Source organism: Spermophilus citellus (assembly GCF_964194105.1).
Source record: "Spermophilus citellus genome assembly, chromosome: 5".
Lineage (NCBI taxonomy): Eukaryota > Metazoa > Chordata > Mammalia > Rodentia > Sciuridae > Spermophilus > Spermophilus citellus.
In genome coordinates this window covers 113,301,743-113,318,410 of record NC_138186.1, presented here as the reverse complement: position 1 = coordinate 113,318,410, position 16,668 = coordinate 113,301,743, and the positions used below count along the sequence as shown (strand labels likewise).

Below are 16,668 nucleotides of genomic sequence, written 5' to 3'. Positions count from 1 at the left end.
TGCCAATTTCCATTTCTTAAAAAAATATTCTTTAGTTGCAAATTTTAACAAAGTTCTCTGGAGTTGATATGGTGGTAGGTCTTGAATAGTAAGTCAAAAACAAAATCAGTGTAGTAGTGTCTGGATATCTCATTTTCTCTTTGATTTCTTCTGGGAGCGACACCTGCTGAACAAGAACTTTGGCACTGTAAACAGATCACTTTCAAGCAGAGTATGTTTGTGGAGAGCATAGGTTAAGGAGCTGGTTCTGCTACTCCATGCCTGTTTAATGTTAGGCAGATTTTGAACACTTGGAGCCTCAGTTTTCTTATCTGTAAAGTTGGCCTGATAAAAGAATCTTCTCTATAGGATTTTTGTGATTTTAAATGAGTTAAGATTTGCTCTGTAAGCATTAGTTGGGTTAGTTCCATGTAAGAGTTTTTATTAAGGGAAAGACATGATTTTGCTGGTACATATTAATGGATAACATTCCACATGGGAAATCTTACATGTGATCAGCTTTGTCCATTTTGGTTTCTCCACAGGCCTTCGTGGAGGCCCAGAACAAGATCACTGTGCCCTTTCTCGAGCAGTGTCCCATCAGAGGTTTATACAAAGAGAGAATGACTGAACTGTACGACTATCCCAAGTATAGTTGCCACTTCAAGAAAGGAAAGCGGTATGTGGGATTGCTTTCATTTCATTTTCTATTTTTCAGTTGAATGCTTTCTTAAATTTTAAAATACAAGTTCTAAACAGCTTATCAGTTTATACAATAATTTGATTATAATGGGAATTAATTTCTGTGCTTGAATATATGAATAATGTATTTTTATTCTTTTAGGTTTGATCCAAATTTGGAAAGTAATGGTTAAGAAGTTTAAAGTTTAGTAAAGATATGTCCTATAAAGAACTAGATTATAGGAAATCATTGTTGTCCCGTGGCTAGTAGTTGATAAGATAGGATGATTCATAAACAATAGAGATGTGTTTGCCTCTAAAATTAATTATCTTTGGCTTATACTGCTACTTGAGAACATTTTATTATTTGCATTTATCCTTCTAAGAATGATGAAATGGGTCAGGAAGTGGAGTCTGTGAGTTCATCCCTCTTGTTCCTCTCTTTTAACACCTACTTAAATGTATTCTCTTGTTCTTTTTTTAAATCTCTTTGAAGCCACCATTACATATTTGCTTTAGGATTTCTTAGGCCCTTCCCCCACTTGCACAGAGATCTCTAAAGTAGAGCCTGCATGCCAGACCCTGCCTGCCACCTGTTTTTTTTTTGATAAAGTCTAATTGGAACACAGCCATGCCCATTTATTTATGTATTGGCCACAGCTGCTTTCATAATATGTATGTCCCACAAATCCTGAAATATATGCAGTTTTGCCCTTTATCAAACAAGTGCACTGGCCCCATACCTTAGCAGGCTAGCCAGGGAAGCAAACTAGAATTTTATTTTAGAAAATCTGCTTGCTTCTTCAATTAAAAGAAAAAGTTACCATTTTATTTTGAATATCAGTTTTAATTTTAGCAAATCAGTGTTTGTCTCTATATAGCTAATGTGCAGAATTACAATAAATTATTTGCATACAGAATGCAGTTCAGGTCATAAGTTCTAGGTATAGGAAATTGGTAGGCCTTTTCACACTTGGGGGCTTCATGTCCCTGTCGAGGCCAATTAAAGTTGTACCTTTCTATGTTTTGAGTTTTATTTTTTTGCTTATGTGTTTAGCTGGGGCATTTTATTGTATGGAGTTAAACTAAATAAAGACCATCTCTGTCCCTAGGTATTTTTATTTTTATAATACAGGTTTGCAGAACCAACGAGTATTATACGTTCAAGATTCTTTAGAGGGTGAGGCCAGAGTGTTTCTTGACCCCAACATACTGTCTGACGATGGAACAGTGGCTCTCCGAGGTGAGTAGTACACCAGACCCTCAGGAGGGCCTAAGTTTTACTCACAGATCTGAAGTTAGTGCAGTGCCTTCACCTCTGAAATGCCAGGCAGGGTCCGAACCATATTGTAGAGCAGATGCACACACAATATTAGGAAAGCTAACTTTTGAACAATATATTTAGAACACATGAATAGTCACATTCATCTTTCTCACTCTGGTGGCATGAAGCGGAACTGGAGAATAATAATTTCCACTGGACCCAAATTAGCTTCTGGGATCTTGAAGTATCAATATTATTTCCTATAACATCCCTTAGGCCTATCAGTGATTAGAGAAACTTACATCCTCTTTTATAAGAAATTTAATCTGTATAAAGAATGTTCCAATTATAAAAGGAAATCAGAAAAGAATATTACCAAATCTGTTTCCTTGGGGGGAATAAATAGAGATTTAAAGCCTAGTTAACCTCCAGTATGTTAGAATTAAAAGTAAAAAAAAAAAAAAAAAAAAAAAAAAAAAAAAGTACAAACAGCCTTGTAGAAATTGGATTGCTTGATGCCCTGTCCTCTAACAATACAGGTATCTAAGTTGGCTCAGCATTTCCCCTAGAGTTCCATCTGTTCTGTGGATAAAGCAGAGTTACAAGTTTGGCTCTCTAGAATTGAGAACAGTGACTGGGTTTCTCCATAGTGCTGTGTTCCTTCCCCAGAATAGTCTTGAGTATGTAAATAATGGATCTTTATTGAATCAGTATTGAAAGACACCAGCACCTTGATAAAAAGTGTTCCATAAATCTGAGTCTGTAGTTTTAATGAATTCCGTATACTGGTTGTGTTGCCATAATGTATTTTGTATAGGAATTGTTTAGTTTTCACCAAGATATATCTTTCAATCTATATATGATGAGTAAGGACTTCATTATTATAACAGAGGCTTGCCTCTTGTCCTGGTGATGCATTCCAGTGGCTTCTTTATGGAATATTTGTTGCATACAAGGCCCTCATGGGTGAGAAGGTGAATTAGGAACAAGACCTGGCCTTGATGAGTTTTCTCAGAGTGGTATTATAGGGAAGTGACACTATGAATAAACATGTCAAGCCTTTTTTTTTTTAGTATATGATTTTTTTAGACATATATTTTAAATCAAAATGTTTTTCGAAAATTTTTCCTGAACATTTTCTAACTGTGTAGAAATAATCCAAACACTACAGTGTTCTGTTCTGTACAATAAAAGGTGAATATCTTTCTTCTCCCTCATTACCTTTCAGACTCTTATTTTGCATTTACATATATATGAGCCTGGATGCTATATAGGACTCACAAGTATTAATAAGTAGGTTGCATGAAATTTTAAACTAATCTCCTATTAAAATTCTGTGCAGAAGAGTAGAAAACCTCTGGTAATAGTTGAGCTTCTTACAGTTTTCAATCCACAGTAAAGTTTAGCAAAATTCCTAAAAGGAAATCTCTCGTGTTGGAGTCTGTATTAGTAGATGTGGTATCAAATGCTGTACATACCTCATAATTGTAAAAGATGACATAAAACATGTAAATATTTGTTCAGAAACATTCCACAGTGGTAAGAATATTCTGTCTTCGGGTCCTAAAGACTGGACATGACACAACTGTGTTGCTTTTTGGTTACTTTTGAAATGTGTATGTAATGAGCATTTATTGCAAATCCTCAAGCTCTACTTACCTGGGCCTATGATGTCAGATAGTGTGGCCATCAATCTTTGGGTGCCAGTAATGCTCTGAAAATGAGGTTGTAAAGAGGGATTTCAAATAGTCTGGAGTCTGTCCCAAAAATGACTTAATAGCTACAATTTAATTCTATTATGTGGTTTGTGTCATAATTCAGTCATTACTCTAAATGCAGTTTTCTTTTCCCCTTATTCCCTTTAGCATATGAATAAAATATGCTAGAAGTCTCAGATGAGCTCTGCTTTTAACTGAACTGCCTATCAAATTATAAAAATTTCAAAATGGAAGCAACTTTCTGGGCATGTAGTCCTATGCTTCCTTTTACCAGTAAAGAAACTAAGACCTAGAGAGGTTAGGGACCTTGTCCAGGGTCATAAGAGTGATTCCTGTAAGACCTGGGCTGAACCCTAGGGTTGCTCACTATTAGCCTTCCTGATTATTCTGCTGCCATTTTCTGCTTCTGTGTTAATGGCAAACAGCTTTGTCGGTCAGCATGGAGGATAGCACGCAAGGCTAGGAGTTGTGTCCCATTTCACCATCTGATTGGTTCTGTGTCCCATAGGTTATGCCTTCAGTGAAGATGGTGAATATTTTGCCTATGGTCTGAGTGCCAGTGGCTCAGACTGGGTAACGATCAAGTTCATGAAAGTCGATGGTGCCAAAGAACTTCCTGATGTGCTTGAAAGAGTCAAGTTCAGCTGTATGGCCTGGACCCACGATGGGAAGGGAATGTTCTACAACTCATACCCTCAACAGGATGGAAAGAGTGATGGTATGTAAAGACTTCAGTGAAGCACATATTTCCCCAAAAGGAGGTGTGACTTCCCAAGACTGAAAAAGAAGCTAAATTCTACCTAGAGGTTATTTAGGCTAAAGCCAGGTTTTCTCAAAGGGCATTGTGTCAGTTGGCTTTGCTATGTAATAGACCACATCAAAACTTATTCTTAGTTTAGAATAATAGCCTTTTTTTTTTTTCTTCTGATCCCTGGGTTGACCAGGCAGTTCTGGGCTTAGCTAAGGGCTGCCATGTGTGTGGCCAGCTGCAAGTCAGTTGTCTGATCTTGGCTTGGCTCTCACATGTCTGGGGCCTGGCCTGGGACTACTGGGCTATCTCAGCTTGGATCTGTGTGGTCTCATCTGCTAGTAGACTGGCCCAGGCTTGTTCACTTGGTGACTCAGGAGTGGATTCCAAGAGGGAGAGCTGGAAGGCACAAGCCTTTTGATGCCTAGACTGGTCACTCTAATTTCTCTGCATTCTGTTAGCCAGAGTGTCATAGGGCCATCCCTTTTCAAAGGGTGAGGAAATAGGTTCAGAAATGTGGGGCCATCATGCCCCTAGTATGGGTCTTCCTTAGTTGTGTTATGTGTCCCAGGGATTATTGGAGAAGATGGATTTTTTAACAACACCACTTTATTGGATGATGCTCAGTAATTGTAAAACCTGTTGCTGTAGTAATCTCATCTCTCTGGTCAGTAGTTACAGTCACCTGTTAATTGTATTTTGGTTTCCTCTTTCTGCCTTCCTGGTCATACTTTTATTGTTTTCTTTGGTTGCACAAAGATCCTATTGTATTCCTCCTTTCCCCTTCACAACACCTTTATTTTATTTGTTTATTTTTATAAGGTGCTGAGGATCCAACTCAGTGTCTTGAACATGTAAGGCTAGCACTGTACCACTGAGCTACAACCCAGCCCCTTTCCCCTTCACTCTTAATCTCCCCAGACAGGACACATCCTTGGGTCTTACTGGTATAAGCCATCAGCATCATCTATATTATGCTACCCACATTTCCACGTGGTATGTTGTAGTCTCTTATCTTCATGGTCGTACAGCTGATTTGTACAATCTATTAAAGTTTAGGAGGTTGGGTACAGGGGCTCAGTGACTTGCTGGAGAATTTGGGAAGACAGGACAGAGTATGCTGCTCTGGGGCTTTCTTCTATATGTGACCCCCTTATCGTGACTTGCTGTATCTTTGTCATCTTTATGATATGCTTGATTTCTTTTCTGTTTTCCCATCCAGTTGAATTGAGAATAAGGTTACAATGCTTTTTTTCTCCTTTGGCCGCTTTTAGCTTTTGCTGCCTTTTGATGAGGCTACTACTGTAAGACCTTTTCCTTAACTCACCAATGAACTACAAGAGGAGCTAAGAGTAGGCTTTTTGTTCAAGAATGTTGGCTAAAGAAAGACATCTGTGCCCTGTACTGAATTAGCAGCCTATGTTAAGAGTGCTCCAGAGTTAGACAGTGTTGGTTATTTCCAAGCTCTGGGAGACAAAAAATAAGAAAAGCACAATTGGCTGAGTTTTATTAAAGTACAGTGTTATTAAGTTAACCTCTGAGAAGCATGAAAGTTGTTATTTCTCTTCATCCTTAAGTGGCAAAAATAATAATAATTAGTAAATGTGATTGACTTAAGAAAGCCAACATCATCTCCCCGCTGTAATTTTTCTGCCCTCTTATTGAGAGGGTCTGTGTAGCCTCTGAGACTATAATGGGGCCTTGTGAATTAAGCTAAGCAATTCATGTTGTGCTTCTTAACAGGGTTCCCGGAAAACTATGAATATCTCCAAAGTGCCATAAATATTTTTTATATTATATCTTTTTTCTTTCATTGCTCTGATAACTTCTTGTTTTCATAATGAAAAACTAAAGTTCAGTCTTATAACTATCTCTAAAATCAGCAGTACTACTTTTAGGTGGATGTGCAACTAGATATTTATTTTTTTAATAAACTTGAATTCATAGCAAAATTAAGAGGGAGAAACAGATTTCCCCCATACCTACTGCCTGTCTGTATATACGCATAGCCTTCTCCATCAGTGTGGTACATTTGTTATAAATGATGAATCTATATTGACACAGCATTATCACCTAAATGGTGATAATGATACATTAGGGTGTGCTCTTATTGTGTGTTCTGTGGTTTTGGACATAATGCCATGTATTTAGCATTATAGTATCATACAGAGTATTTTCACTACCATAAAAAGATTCTGGGGACTGAAGTCGTGGCTCAGTGGTAGAGTGCTTGCCTAGCATGCATGAGGCTGTGGGTTTGATCCTCAGTACCACATAAAAATAAATAAATAAAGGTATTATTTCTACCTACAACTAAAAAAATATTTTAAAAATATTTTAAATTATTGGTCCACCTAGTCTACATGTACCACAGTGTATTCATTTACCTACACAAGGATAGTTTAGTTGATTCCAGGTTTTGACAGTTATGCATAAAATTGCTGTAAAAATTGTGGATAAGTTTTTGTGTGGACATACAATTTGTTCCTTTGGTTAAATATTAAGGAGCACCGTGGTTGCATCATGTGGTAAGTGTACGTGTACTTCTATAAGAAACCTCTCAAACTCTTCCAAAGAGTGGCTGCACCATTTTGTATTCCCACCAGCCAAGAATGAGAGTTCCTGTGGCTTTATATCTTCACCACTATTTGGTGTTATCCACGTCCTGGATTTTGGCTGTTCTCATAGGTGTGTAATAGTTCTTTTGATATAATTTGCATCTCCCTGATCATGTACTATGTGGAGCATATTTTCATATGCTTCTTTGCCATCTGTATATCTTCTTTGGTGAAGTGTCTATTAAGGTCTTTGTCCCAGTATTTGATCAGGTTGTTTATTTTCTTATTTTTGAGTATTAGTTCTTTCTGTATTTTGAACAATAGTTCTATATCAGATAGGTTTTTCAAACATTTTTCCCAGACACTGACTTGTCCTTTCATTCTTTTGATAATATCCTTTGCCAAGCATAACTTTTCAATTTTAATGAATTCTAGTTTATCAATTATTTATCTCATGGATTATGCTTTTGTTGTATCTAAAAAGTTATCACCAAAATCCATGTTCATGTAGATTTTCTCCTATTTTCTTTTGGGAGTTTTATTGTAGTAGTGTAGTGTGTTTTACATTTATGTCTGTGATTTCATTTTTTGTGAAAGGTGTAAAGTCTTTGTCCAGATCTTTCTTTTCCTCTCCTACACCTCCCTCTCTCAACATGTGATGCCCCACCATTTCAGCTGCCTTTGTTGAAATGATTGTTCTCTCCATTGTATTGTCTTAGTTCCTTTGTGTGGGTCTTTTTCTGGAGTTCATTTCTGTTCCATTGATCTGTGTATTTATTCTTTCTACTGATATCACATTGTCTTGATGACTGTAGCTTTAAATAGCATGTCTTGAAGTCAATTTGTATCAGTCCTCCAACTTTATTCTTTACCTTTAATAATGTGTTGGCTATTCTGAGTCTTTTTTGCCTGTTCATATCAACTTTAAAATGAGTTTGTCCAAATCCACAAAACACCTTGCTGAGATTTTGGTTGGAATCATAGTGAATCTATATGTCGAGTTGGAAGGAATAATGACATCTTGACATTATTGACTCTTCCTATTCATAAGTGTGGGCTCATTCTTCATTTACTCTTTTATTTTCATCAAGTTTTACAGTGTTCCTCATACAGATCTTGTACATATTTTGTTAGATATATACCTTTCTTTCATTTGATTAGGTACTAGTGGAAGTAGTATTGTGTTTGTAATTTCAAACTCTTCTTGTTCATTGCTGGTGTCTGAAAGCAGTTGACTTTTGTTCATCAATCCTGCAACCAGCCAGTTAACATTTTAATTGTTTCTAGCATTGTATAATATAGGTGAAACTGATTTTCTTAAAATTGCCAACTGTACTTCAGTATACATTTTTAACTCCTCAGGCACAGAGACATCCACCAATCTCCACCAGAAGCTCTGCTACCATGTCCTGGGGACTGATCAGTCAGAAGACATCTTGTGTGCTGAGTTTCCTGAGGAGCCTAAGTGGATGGGAGGAGCTGAGGTAGTGTACAGCTATGAGATTTTTACCTTCAAAAATCATGTGTCATGGGTGGTATATTCTTGTTATGCAGTGATCTTTATGGATGGTAAAAGTCCTTTGAGTCAATATTCTTTTTTTATTTTTTAGTATTTTTTTTTAAATTGTCAATGGACCTTTATTTTATCTATTTATATGTGGTACCGAGGATTGAACCCAGGGCCTCGCACGTGCCAGGCAAGTGCTCTACCACTGAGCCATAAGTCCAGCCCTGAGTCAATATTCTTTTAAAAAAATATTGATATTCAAATTGATTCTTAATGACAAAGGTGATAAACCTTTTAACAGTGATCTCAGTGTAAAAATCTGAATACTAAAAGTAGTACACACACAAATATAAAAGACAATAATGTAAAGTAAAACATGAGCAGTTCAAAACTCAGAATTCTATTCAGGGGTGAGCAAAGTAACCTAAAATTTTTCTTTACACACACACAAGTGAGAATGTGCATGTGTGAGACAGAGAGGTGTCTTCCTTTTTTACACAGCTGTGCTCTTTCCATGCATTTTGTTTACACATTAGAATTAGCATCTTGTAGACACTTTCCCATCTGTAAGTGTTCATGCATTCCTTAGGAGTCTTGCCAGTAACCAATCTCCAATGAAGTGATGTGTCCTGAACTTACTGTCCCAGTAAGGTTGTATTCTGTAATCTTGAGAGTTAGCCGTGAAGAAACTTGGGGTGCTAAGAGGAAGAATCTGGCTCTTGCTAGTTTGTGTCTGGGTACTAAGAAATATTTGTTGTTAAAGAGAAAATTTCCGAGTGTCTTAATGTGGGTGTGGGGACATATTTTCTCATTCTTAGTAGGAATGAGTGATCCAATACAAATTTTTTAGCTCATGGATGCACTTACCTCTTCTCTGAAAGACAATTAGAACTTGGCTAGGAAAGAGACATTTAAATTTTTTATTTCTGGGGTTTAAACGGTTTTGATTCATTGAGAGGCAGAATGAGAATTGGTGATATTCTATCCCTGTGTGTTAATACACTACATATCCAGTTGTCCTTTTCTTTATTTATTTTGTTTTTTCTAGACCAACGGTCAGTAAACTATTGCCCTCAGGCCAGATTTGGCCTGGTGTCTGTTTTTATAAAGAAAGTTTTATTGGAGCCCATCCACCCCCACTCATCGGACTTGGGAATTTGCCACAGAAGGCATGTGATCCACAGGGAGGAAAATATTTACCATCTGGATCTTCAAGAAAGGGTTTTCCAGATTTTACTGGAATATGTTAAAAATGAATTTGTAGGACTTATATTTTATTTTCTTCAAATGCACTTCTTTTTTTGTGTGCTTTTTCTTCCATCTGTCTCCTCACCAACTTTCCTGGCTGTAGACACTAATGTCACTGTTCATACCTATTTGCTTTTAGTGGCTTTCCTGATATCTAGGATCTAATAGATTGTTTCTACTAAGTTTTTTCCCTCTTCCAGCTTCTCCTCAATTTAAGGACTTAAGCTTTCTGCTTAACGCAGATCATAGATGTTTATTTATAAAAGTAATACACATTTTTACCTTTGAGTGAAAATGCAATTAGGGAGATAAGTGTGCCACTAAAAAAAAATTAAAATGTGAAGTCTTGTATTTTTACCTTATTTGAGAGTGGTGTTAATGAGGAAAACTTAAAATAGTTCATTTTAATAATCAAATTTTATTGCCTCTGGATTCTTCATAAAATCAAAGAGATACCTAACTCTTTCAAGTAAAATTTTTAAGCTTCAAAGCTAATAATTTCATTGCAGCAGAAATTTGGTTGATAGAGTAATGTGAATATTGAAAATAAATGCCAAAATATCGATATATTTTAGCACATAAGTCTAAAAGAAAGCAGAGAGACAGCATACCGTGTACCCCTCTAGCTACTTGAGTCATCTTACTAGCACTTGATGGAAGCAGCTACTTTTACATGATTGTTTTTTCAATTATAGTAAAAATATGTAACATAAAATGTATCATTTCAAAGTATCCAATGTAGTGGCATTAGAAACATTCTCACTGCTATGTGGTCATCACCATCCTCTGTCAACAAAATATGAAAAACTGAAACTCTGTACCCATCATACAAAAATTACTCCCTTTTCCTTCACCCCCGACTACCTATCAGCCACAGTTCTACCTTCTGTCTTTTCACGTTGGACTATTCTAGACACTTCTATATCCTTTTATAACTGGTTTACTTCACTTAGCATCATATTCTCAAGATTCATGCACATGTCATAATTTCCTTCCCCCTTTTCTTTGGCTGAACAGTATTCCATGATATACTATGTGTTGTTTTTCCCTTCATCCTGGGACACTTGGGTTGCTTCCCTAGTCTTATTGCAAGGCTGCTTTGGGCAGCTAGTGCTTACAAATAGGAGCCGTGTCATATAGGCATTTAAGGTACGTATATTCAATTCTGTTGGCCAGACAATAAAAAGAAAAGCAGATTTAAATAATTCAGATGATCCTTTTGCTGTTCATTTAATAGATGTATACACAATGTAACATGTCTAATATAATTTTGACCACAACATTGGGAAGGAAATGATTGCTCCATGCATAGACAAGATAAAATACTAACTAAGGCATTACCTTGCAAGTTCATTGCTGGATATATTAGATTCCAAAGTATCTGTATCTTTAACCACCATGCAGCTTGCCTCGCTGGACAAAAGCAAGGAGGTCACACAAAAATAGTAATAATTATTTAAAGAGTACTAGTAAGTGAAGGATGCATCTGTTCTGTGTAGAAGTAATAAATGAAATAAATAAATGGACATATAGAGTGAGTCCAAGGAATTTTAACTTGGATCGAGGCCCTAATTAGTGAATTATGTGGAAGAAGTCTATAAGAAAACTAATGAGCTCAATATGAGGTGCCCCCTAAAGCTCATGTGTGAGACAATGCAAGAAGGTTCAGAGGGAAATGATTAAATTATGAGAGCTTTAACCTGATGAGTGGATTATGCTGATATGGATTAACTGGATAGTAACTATAGGCAGGTAGGATGTAGCTAGAGGAAGTAGGTTCCTGGAGGCATTTATTTTGTCCCTAATGAGCAGAGCCCTTTCCGCTCCCTTGTTGCCATGTGCTGAGCTCCTTCCTCCACCATGCCCTTCTGCCATGATGTTCTGCCTCACTTCAGGCGCAGAGGTATGAAGTTGGCTATGGAAACCAGGAGCCAAAATAAACTCATCCTTCTCTACTTTGTTCTTGTTGGGTATTTAGTCACAGTGATAAAAACCCTGACTAAAACCCTTAATAATTGGGTATGGGTAGACTCCCCTTAAGCCATATTCCAACTATTTGGGGGGTCTTGCTATGACCATGTCAGTCTACCAGTTTCCAGGCTTGGTGAGGCATATCTGGCATCCTAGGTGACTGAAGCTTCCTGGTCTAGCCATGTATGATCATTCTGATCAAAGTGAAGTATCTTGTCACATAGAGGAGCACTCTGTCATTAAAACATGAGTTTCATAGCTCTGTAGGGATAAAGGCTTCAGAAGTCTCAGGCCCACCCTAAATTGATAGTTCAGTTGCAAATCTTTTACCCAGAAAAATCCATATTATGCAAAAGGTGCCAAAGTGGATGTTTCTTGTGCCTTTCAAAGAAGTGTGCTAAAATCGGGAGAGTCCAAGCAGCTGGTGTGTTATAGATCCGTGTGGGCCAGAAGCGCCCATGGCTGGAATACACGTTAGAAATCAAACCTGGCCTTTATTTAGTGACCTGCTGTTATGGTTTGGATATGAGGTGTCCTCCAAAAGCTCCTGTGTTAATGCAGGAATGTTCAGAGGTAAAGTGTTTGGACTGTGAGAGCTGTGACCTCATCAGTCCATTCTAGTTTGAAGGGTCTAACTGGGTGGCAACTGTGGGTAGGTCAAGTGTGGCTGGAGGAGGTGGGTCATTGAAGGCCTGCCTTGGAAGGGTTCATCCTCCTACAACCCCCTCTTCTCCTGCTCTGCTTCCGGATCCCACCATGAGACAAGCAACTTTCCTCTGCTGGGCTTTTGTCCTTCATGTGCTCCCTCACCTTGGGCCAGAGCAATGGAATCAGCCATCTGTGGACCGAGACCTCTGAACATGTTAGCCCCAAACAAACTTTTCCTCTTCTAAGTCGTTCTTGTCATATATTTTGGTCATAGCAACACAAAGCTCACTAACATATCCGTCAGATCCTAAGGCAATGTGGTAGTCCTCTTTGTAATAACCACGCCCAAAAGGCATGTGCTGCAGTTGTTGCTTTTATTTCTAAAGTATTTGCCATGGAACTAAAGAGCCACAGTTACAGTGCTAGAGAGGTACTGAAACAAACCAGGCAGGTTTTTATTCTAGTGCCACCTGTGTGGCCTCAGGAGAGTCCCTTCATCTGTCCATGTCTCTTTTCTTGGTTTCCTCCAGGGCTTTTTCAGCTCTGAAAGTGTGTGGAAGGAGGATTTGTCACAGTTTCTCATAGATTCCTGAAGCAGGCTTCTGGCTGAGAACGTAGCTGCTGGGTGTGAGAAGTGGGGCGTGCAGAGCTGGGTTTGTGGGTTTGGGTAGAGGGATGCTGTGGAGAGGGCAGGAGCTGCACATGTGTCAGTCTTTCTGGCTGGCTGACAGCCGCAATCCAAGTTCACTGAGAACTTCCCTTCATATCTCCATGCGGGTGCCGTGATGACTCATTTTCCTGCCCTCACAGATGCCTTCTCTGCCTGCCTTAGAGGACAGGTCTTGCCTTGGGCAGGGAGAATTCAGTGATTTCCTGTGAGAAACGATTGTTGCTTTCCAACATGCTACCTTTGGGGGCACATCTACCCCCACACCAAAAGATTTTCTTCCTTCTGGGAGAATCCAGAGCTTCCGGATACTTTTTTGGGGAGGGCGGGCGGGGGGAGGTGTGTGTGTGGAGAGGTGGGTACTGAGATTGAACTCAGGGGCACTCAACCACTGAGCCACATCCCCATTCCTGTTTTGTATTTTATTTAGAGACAGGGTCTCACAGTTACTTAGTGCCCATTGCTGAGGCTGGCTTTGAACTCACCATCCTCCTGCCTCAGCCTCCCAAGCTGCTGGGATTACAGACATGTGCCACCTCGCCCAGCCCGGTCCCTTTTGAGTGGTAGAATTATCAAAGTGCCATTGCAATTCAAAACAAAATATCACTCTCCAGTTTGCATGCTGCTTCCCTTTCCTAAGCCCAAGTATCCTATTTTAGTTTCTCCAGAAGGCACACAGGGGAGGAAATAGAGAAAGGGATGGGATCTTTGCTCATCTGCAATAGTTTGTGGGTCTATCTTGGCCTCTTACTGTCATGCGTGTGCCCGTATGCCAGCTACCCCAATGTCACTCTTTTAGTGAGATGCCCTCAGTTCTGGGAGTCTCTCTGCTGTTGTTCCCCTGTCTGGGTCATGCACTCTCTGGCTGACTGTTTGCACCACCCCATCCTCCCCAAGGCTTCTGCTCCTGGCAGTATTCCCTTGAGATTCACACCTCCCTGCTGCTCCCCTTCTGTTCTTTTTCAGCAGGGATCTTTTAAGATAACTTAAGGCCAGCTCTTTCCTGGTGCCTCTTGTCACAAGGGAAGCCCCATCTGTGGGTTACTTCATCCTGCAAGGAGAGGCTGTGTTTACCACTGCCTGCCTCACCTGCTTGTGAGGACCTTGGGCCACCTCCTGCCCTCAGTCCTTCCTGAACATGCTGGACTACTGTGCTCAGGAACTAAAGCTCCCTTGTGCCCCCAGGGTGTAGCACAAAACAGATAGCAGGCATTAGCTCTGATGGACAGAAATGTCAGTTATTTGGTATAGACCATGAGGCTTTAGTTGAAGTGCAGGATTGTGGAGGGATAGATGTGGTCGTGTTTTAGAAGATTCTGTTGGATAAAATTTAAAAATCTCTATTTTGGTCCATTGTGAGCATTTGGTGTTTGATGGTGAGGCGTTCTAAAGATATCAAACATGTTGAGCCACTGTTCCCAGCAGAGGGTGCTCTAGAATGAAGATTGTGGAAGTGCATGAAGTCGCTTTAGAAAGGAGGAAGGAGAAAATGCCAAGCCTCTGTGTGATGATCTAGCCTACATGGAGAACCTGCTTCTACTGTACCTAATTTGTGAAAAAGTATTTTTTTGTTGTTTTTGTTTGTTTTAACAAATATAATCCTAAATCTTAATACTTGGCATATATCACCATGAACCATTTTGATATGTTCACTTGTCACCTTTAGTAATTAAAAAAAAACTATCTGCATAATTATATGTATATAATACACATATCACACACATTAACATGGAGAGTGCATCGCTTGATGCTCGACTCACAGTGGCACTCAGTAATGTTCACTGCCTTTCTCTCCCTATTCAAGTTCATGCATGTGAGGACCAGCAGGGTCTCACCTTACAGAACATCCACAGGAAAGGCCAGGGATGTTCCTAAGGACATCTTCCCCTGCCCCTCACTTCTTGAGTATTTTTGACTTAGAGCTGAAATGGTTCAGCAGTCTTATTCCTATTCATGCATTTATTTCCCCTAGTACCTAGTAATCGCTTTTCTAGTGTCCACCACCATCTTCCTGTCCTTAGCACTGCCTTCTGTGGTAACACCCACCATGCTGATTAGAACATGGGATAATCTCTGCAGCCTGGTCGGGAGGCAGAAAAGCTGGATGCCAAACTGCAGACCTACATGGTGCTAAAGCAAGCAGGGTAATGCTGCTCTCTAGGCATAAAACAGCTCTTGACAGGAGAGATGTTTTTGTAGTAGAGGTTGAATATTCCTTATCCAGAATACTTGGGACCAGAAGAGGTTTTGGATTTCTGATTTTTCCTGATTTTGTAATATTTGCATATACTTAATAAGACACCTTGAAGATAGGATCCAAGTCTAAGCAAAAATTCATTTATGTTTTATATACAATTTACATACATAACCTGATGGTAATTTTTTGTTTGCTTTTGTTTTTGTTTTTTGATACCAGGGATTGAACTCAGGGGCACTGAACCACATCCCCAGCCCTATTTTATATTTTATTTAGAAACAGGGTGTCACTGATTTGCTTAGCGCCTTGCCGTTGCTGAGGCTGGATTTGAACTCCTGATCCTCCTGTCTCAGCCTGCTGAGCCGCTGGGATCACAAGCATGCACCATCGTACCCAGCTCTGATGGTAATTTTATACAACATTGTTCGTGCACCTGCATTTTGACTATGAACTGTTACATGGGGTCAGGTGTGGAATTTTTCTATTGTGGTGACATATCAGTGCTCAAAAAGTTTCAGATATTAGAACATTTTGGATTTCAGATTTTTGGAGTAGAGATGCTCAACGTGTAATAATATTGGATTTAGTGATTAATCACTTTTCTCACCTGACCCATGTTATTGCTCAGTAAGAGAAAAAAAGAAAACAGACAGTAGATTATTAAATAACTATGCTTCTCTGCCAGAGAAACCACCAGAAGAGATTAGAAATGTTAGTGGCTAGATGGTATCAAGATTTACATTATTTATTTTAATTTGAATGGGTTTTCTTTTCATAGAATTTCCTCCTCTCTTTGTTGCGTGTAAAGTAGCACCTCATGTGTTGCTTGGATTGATTTCTTTTTTCCCCATTGCTGTAGTGCCATACTGTACTGGGAAAGCTGGCTAATGCGATCTAATGACTGCCTGCCTGTTAGAAATGTTAGTTTAATGCATACTCGCATGTGCCTGTGGATTCTGCTGTGCTTCTCTTACTGACACTCTTTTTCATTATAAATCCATAAATGAGTCCCGTTTATGAAAAGCCATCATTGTAGGTGGTTAGTTTGACATTTAAAAGTTTTCCCAAAAATTAAGTGTCGGAAACATAATTAATATTAAAGGATTAAAGGAATGTTGTTATGATTCACAACTATTGTGAAAAGAATCCAAAGGAGTCAGTAAAATAAATTTGATGAAGTTTCCTGCTCTGAGAGGAACATGATGAACTCTCAAAGCTATTAAAATTCACTTTCACTTCTTTTGTTAGTATCCGGGACAATTTCAAGTGTCACCACTTTTTAGTATACCTTATGAATACGCAATTAATTCTTTTATTGTAACATAAAAAGAAGACACTTTCCTCAGCCTGAAGAAGTGCATGTAGATTCAAATCATAGAAAAACTTTCTTCATCTTCTAAGTGGAAAAATTATACATATCAAAGAAATTTCATGTCCATGAAAATTTAGTTATTAACCCAAAACCACATGACTTGAGTTGAG

General features: G+C 38.7%; 1 protein-coding gene across 2 annotated transcripts in view; it reads left to right on the top strand.

Annotated features, from left to right (window-relative positions):
* The window catches only part of PREP (prolyl endopeptidase), a 119,185-nt gene that overhangs the window by 26,314 nt on the left and 76,203 nt on the right, over positions 1 to 16,668 (top strand). For both annotated transcript variants that reach the window (XM_081294370.1, XM_081294371.1), the window contains exons 3-6: positions 525 to 658; positions 1,773 to 1,903; positions 4,151 to 4,360; positions 8,311 to 8,432. In XM_081294370.1, the coding sequence (XP_081150496.1) occupies positions 525 to 658; positions 1,773 to 1,903; positions 4,151 to 4,360; positions 8,311 to 8,432 (597 nt within the window). The remainder of the gene's footprint in view (positions 1 to 524; positions 659 to 1,772; positions 1,904 to 4,150; positions 4,361 to 8,310; positions 8,433 to 16,668) is intronic.